The sequence below is a fragment of the Taeniopygia guttata genome, chromosome 8, assembly GCF_048771995.1.
Source record: "Taeniopygia guttata chromosome 8, bTaeGut7.mat, whole genome shotgun sequence".
In the NCBI taxonomy this organism is placed as follows: Eukaryota; Metazoa; Chordata; class Aves; order Passeriformes; family Estrildidae; genus Taeniopygia; species Taeniopygia guttata.
Window position 1 is genome coordinate 26209163 of NC_133033.1, and position 6000 is coordinate 26215162.

At 38.2% G+C, this 6000-nt stretch overlaps 1 protein-coding gene across 10 annotated transcripts in view; it reads left to right on the forward strand.

The window, feature by feature from the left end:
• LOC100224894 (coiled-coil domain-containing protein 180) overlaps positions 1-5708 on the forward strand; it is a 28060-nt gene extending 22352 nt beyond the window's left edge. For all 10 annotated transcript variants that reach the window (XM_072932806.1, XM_072932812.1, XM_072932811.1 and 7 more), the window contains 8 exons: positions 211-277; positions 475-619; positions 904-1064; positions 1852-1989; positions 2967-3078; positions 3315-3420; positions 3959-4097; positions 5472-5708. In XM_072932806.1, the coding sequence (XP_072788907.1) occupies positions 211-277; positions 475-619; positions 904-1064; positions 1852-1989; positions 2967-3078; positions 3315-3420; positions 3959-4097; positions 5472-5603 (1000 nt within the window). In that variant the 3' untranslated portion in view covers positions 5604-5708. The remainder of the gene's footprint in view (positions 1-210; positions 278-474; positions 620-903; positions 1065-1851; positions 1990-2966; positions 3079-3314; positions 3421-3958; positions 4098-5471) is intronic.
• The last annotated feature ends 292 nt before the right edge of the window (positions 5709-6000 follow it).

Sequence of the window (6000 nt, forward strand, 5' to 3'; positions counted from 1 at the left end):
GCAGTGCTCTCCAGTGAGCAATTACAATAGCCCCTTATCCTGGCTGCATCTGAAGAGAATCTGTGTTAATGTGGGGGAAGGTTCTTAGGCATTTGGAAAAATACTAAAATTAACCTGAACAAAATACTTGAAAAATAGTGAATATTGCCAGTGTGATCGTTTAACAGTGTGATAATATTTTAACATTGTAAATGTTTTTTTGGTTTTCAGTACTTTTAAGGGGATTATTATGAATATTCTTTGGAATGGTAACAACACCTTGCTCTGCCTTGGTGAGGTAAGGAAATGTCATTTTCTTTAGTCAATTTTACTTTTCATAGGTGTACTCCCGTGTCAGAGAAATAATTTGATTCTTTCAATATTTGGCAGTCTGTCCAAAAATTTTCCTTTCTTCTCCTACTGTTATATACCTAGATGTGGCATGTTTAAATGTGTTATCAACATTTTTTTCTGGTTTATCTTTCCCTTCTGCAGGAGTTCTATGGAGAAAAGAAGAATCCTCATATGGGAATGCTTGAAGATCTGCCAGACACATTTGAACACTGGGCAGAAATGCTCAGACTGAAACTTCTGTCATACCAAAGGCAGACAGATGATTACTACAATTTCTGTCTTAGAGGTAAATTCATTCAGTTAAGACTTGCATTTTCTTATGTATGTAATTTTTCAGTATGGAAGCTGAAAATTGCAGTGACCAAGAATTACAACATTGTCGTAATCCATCACACTCAGTGGAAAAACTCTAGTTGACTTTACTGGTAATTGAGCCAAAGTCACATTTTTGAGCAGGTGTATGTTTCTCAAAGCATTGCACCTAGAAAAAGGAATTTCAGGGACACAATCTCTGTGAGAGGAAATTCCAGGCTGTTTGTATCACATGCACACCGTGTCTTTTCCAAAAAGAATTTCAGGATCAGCTGAAGTGGTTTGAGGAGGAGCTCTCTTCTGTTTCCCAACTGGTCGTGGAAAGTCTTTTAAAAGAACATGAGCAGAAGCTCAGCTCTTGTACTGGTCATATTCAGCATCTCTTCAATAGGCAGCTGAAAGACTGGGGGGATGTGAAGGTATGTGTATATTGGAATGCTTTGTAGTGTAACCCATGGCAAGTGCATAAAATTGATAAAATTTTGATTTTCTCATTCTCACTGTTTGCTTCATCACTCTCTGCTGAGCTGATCACAGATACAGTTTTTTGTATTTGCAGTTAGCCTGCTTAGTTCTCCTGGAAGCTTTGTATTTTGTGGAACTCTGTCCCTTCTCTCCCAGCTTCCAGCACTTCCAGCACTGCCTCTTTCTAATCTCAGCTCTGCCTGTCATCTTACACTTGCCTGTCAGCTCTGTGAGGGCTGTGACCTTGTAGTATGGCCGGACAGATCCTACTGTATGGGTGCACTCCTTTGTAAGAACTGTGATATAAGGATAATGAAATACTGTATTTACCACCATTCATAAAAGAGGCATATTTTATCAAGTAATATCAGAACTGAGAACAGAATCGTAATGGAGATTACACAGAAAATGCTAGAGTGTCTTTGAGATTGTGTCTTGAGTATTAAAAATTAGGTAAAAATTACAAATATAGAGATATACAAAATACTTGACTTACCATGTGGTAGAAGAGATGATTTTTTTGTTGAAAATAAATCCCAAAGTGAGACCAGAGGCCAGCAGAGAGGCAATTTGGTGCATCTTGCAGTGCAAAGCTTATATCCAGACAGTCAAGAAGTAGCTCCATTTTCCTTGTGTTTCTGAATACCTTTATAGAAGATGTTTGTGGTTTACTTCTTCCTTTTTATGACTCACAGTATATTCTTTACTGAAGGCATTTCTTTCTTACGTATTCTCTTAAAGACTGTGCACAGGAGAAAATTACATTACTCCCTAGGACACCCAAATAACTCCCTTCAGCTGGAGGTTTTGTGCCAAGAGGAAATAAAAAGGCAAAAAGATCAAACTGATGGGGTTCACCTCAATACAAAGATGCTGCAGGTAATTGTAAAGCCCTTGCTTAATGTGAACTTAAATATTGCATTTGGAAAGGAGGGTGTATTTTGGATACATTTTTCTTCCCCATCAAAGGAAACCTGAATTTTTTTTTTTCAGTTTTAAGCAATCCTGTTCATATATCGCTATATTTTAAGTGGTGTATTGTCAGCATTAGACATAAATATATCTGCACACATACAGCTGCTTAGATACATTGTGGAACTTACTGATATTTTATATAATTCATAGAACCTGCTGGCTGTGAGTGTAATGGTGTGTAGGAGTATTGGCTGTGGTGATGACATCTTCTGGTTAGTTCTCTTACTTCCAGACAACAGATGCCTGGAAGGGTTTCTTCTCTGTGCATTTCATTAGTGCAGATAATGACACTTTTGTACATAAGATTAAGAACTGAAATAAGCTGAATTTACAGGAGAGATTCAGGAATCAAAATACTTTTCCCCCTCACCGCCTGGGTTAATTGAAGGTTGGTTCCCCAGCATTAAAGCCTGTTGTTTAGTTCTCTCAGGCCACTTACTCCAAATTCTACACCGTCTGCAGAGTACTGATAATTTTCATTCCTAAGTAGTAACTCCTACTCTTAGCTCTGCATACAGACACAGAATTCCCTGATTGACAGTAACACCTGGGCTAAGCACCAAAAGTACCCGAATTCGCAAATGAGCTTCTCTTTGGCTAGAAGCTGGTTTTATCATGTTTAACCCAACTGTGTAACTACTAGGTACCTATACCCAAAACTCTACAGTTTTATGGTCTTTATATGATCAGGCAATGTTAAGAATACTGCAGAGACACTTTGAGACCCTTTTATGTGCAACTTTGAACCTAATGTCTGTTATCTGCAGCTGCTGTGGAATGCCAGGGTTTGATATATGTGTAGTCTTTCATAGCCAAGTTAAAAGGAGATTAGATCCAATTATCAAAGGAATTCCTCTCACTTGTCTCCAATGTTGCAACAGGATTGTGTTGCTGAGTGTGCTCAGAGCTTTTTTTCTGCACTGGCTGCCCTCACTGAAAAGCTCCTCTTGGAACTAGATGAAATCATCACTGTTGATGATGTAAAAGTAGCAGGTAAGAAAAGAAGAGATTGCTTGTTCAGACCTCCTCTCCCTTATCAAAGATTGCAGCAGTGTGTCCCTAGGAATAGGAGGCTTTGATATAATATTTTAAATTTAAAAATTTGCATAATAAAGCATGCAAAGCTATTTCTTGAGAGTGTAGAGCATTGAGCTGCACAATTACTCCAAACCAGCTGTATTCCTGATATTGTTTTGTTTCTGCTGAGCATATCTTCTGTTACCTCCCAGGAACTGAAATACCTACAGAGAAGATGCCAACTTTAATGTGTCGTAAACAAACTGAACTTCCTCTAGGAACCTCCAGAGTTCAACAGTTAGTCAAACGAGGAAGGAGGTAATGTTTGGAGATACTGAACACGGATCTGTCTAATTTCTCTGCTCTGAACTGGTAACAGGCCCTGTCCTCATAGTTTTTTCCTGCACTTGTTGAAACTGCTGCTCAGCATTAGTAATGTCATTGAACTAGTAATGGGGTAGTGGTAGTTTGATTGGGTAATAATTTTAAAGAAAGAATTGCAATAGATCCAAATAAATATAGTATTTTAAAACAATAAAAAAGTATTGTAAAACCCCATGTCACTGCTATGCCACTTGTTTGTCACTAGTTACCAATTCATTACATTCAGATCTGTGAATACTCTGTGTATTGTCATTCAGAAGAAATTAGTTCTCTACTGTGGGGAGAACCTGATGCTTTAAAAGAACAGGTGGTTGTAGTAAACAAATATGTTTTTAGGGTAAACCTCTTGTGGGAAAAAAACCCAACATTGATCATTGGCACCTTAGTACAAGTAATGTGAATTAGTATGATCTGTTCTCTTTTCTAACTTCTTTTCTCATGTGTTTGTTTTGGTTGGTTTGGTTTTTCACAGGACTTGGCCAGGAATACCCGAGACTACTGTTCCTGACACTCCAGAGTATATTCTTTGCAGAGGAACTGCATCAGTTTCAACAGCTAAGACTACCCTGAGCCATTTGGCAGTGGTGGATGCAAGACAGGCTGCATATAAGGTGAGTCTGTGGGGAAGGACTCAAGTGGGCTGCTGCTGTTTTGGGTTTGGTTTTTTAAGAAGACAGTTGTAGAATCTCAGTTGTGTGTGTAAGTTTTTAATGTACACAGTGTTTAAGGCCCCTATTATCCATGTGTAGGAATCCTTTCTCATGTCCATTTCTCTGTGATGCTGTCAGAAGCAAACAGGGTTGGTTCCTCGTGGAGTCTTCTCATTCAGAGACATGACAAAGGGGAATTGTTTCAGCTGAGAAGCATGGATGGTGTCAGAAACAGGACACTGCATTTTGGCAGCATCATAGTTCCAAAAGCAGTTGTGCCCCAGTGCCATTTCAGTCCTACTTGTTTTCACTCGTCTTTCTTTCTGAAGCCTTTAGCTCCAGCCTTAGATCACAAAAGCTGATTTGCCCATAAAAGATGAAGAGCTGTAAAATATTTCATACCTATCTTATATCCACAATTATCACAGATGACTGTTCCCACCATCAAAATGATCCCTCCTTCTTCACTGAGTCTGTTAAAAGAATGCAGAAAACTCTGCCTCTGACTGGCACAGAAAATGGTTCTCAAAACAGCAGTGCTTAGCAGTTAGGAGAACATTTTTATGTTAAATCACTTGGAGATGTCTTTATGCATCTGACCTGGAAGTAATTGTACTCCTACTGAACTAAATTAACTTTTTAAAAATATCTGCTTTTAATAGGGGAATATAAAATATATTGTCGGTGATTGCAAATGCCATCAAAACTACCCATTTGTGTGTGTGTGTTTTATGTATCTAGTTCTGGTGCCCAGGAACCTGATTACAGCAAAGATTTGAAGGGAATGTGGTTGTTTGGATACAAATGGTTGGATAAAAGGATTGGATATAGAATGCATGCTCACCATAGGAGTATTTTCCTACACGTGTGTTGCATTAAGCAATAGAATACTTTATATTTTGGAGCATGGACTCTGTATGAATATTGAAGTGCCTTGAGGTTTTTATGGTAGTCTGCAAGTTTCTGTCTAGAGGAAATTACTTTTTAGCAGTTTTGTAATATTTCAGTTCATACTTTTGAGTTAAGAAGTTCCAGCAAGAGCCTGAGTGCATCCAGTGTTTTCTTGAGAGAAGGCTACTCCCTGCTCTTAGGAACTAATGGAAGGTTTTGCATTTTAGCCAAATTTAAATATTGCTGATAATTTAATTTCAGAAGTCTTTAAAAGGAACACAGCTAATAGTTAATTATTCATATTAGTTCTATTGTCAAAGGCAAAAAATAAGTGGCCTCTATGCAGTCTTCTGACACAATGGATCAGGACCTGGATTTAGGCAAATAAAATTATATTTCGTCAGTACTAATTTTGTCCTTCATTGTTGGGGTTTTTTAATACAGGAATACAGAAGTAAAGTTGAACAGATGTTTGTCCAGATCAAGGAAGAAAGTGCAGCTCAGCTGTTGGCAATTCAGCGTTGGAGCGATTGGTGGGAAGAATCTGTTCGGAAGATAAAGCGACTCTACGTCTGAGATCAGTCAAATTTTGCTGAGCTTTGTTGGTGTAAATTGACAAATTTGTATGAATGTCATTGATATTTTTTTTCTTCTATTAATCTGTTGCATTGAAAAAAGCTACATTTTGCCTTTTTGTTTGTTTTGCCATGTTACCACTCGTTTCCTGATATGCAGTCTTCAGACTACTACTATACTCACCTTTACATAATCACCTGGTTTGGCTTACAGTATCATCTGTTACCATTCACATGTGTTTGTGCACATGAACCCTCTGTGCAAGGGCTCTTAATGCATATGTATTAGCAGAGGTTACAGGATTTTGTTGCAATTTTGCCCCTGGGAGCTGGCTTGGTCTGAAAACTCCCCAAGGCATGAAAGAGAACTATCCCTAACAAAGCACTTTTTTGTCAAG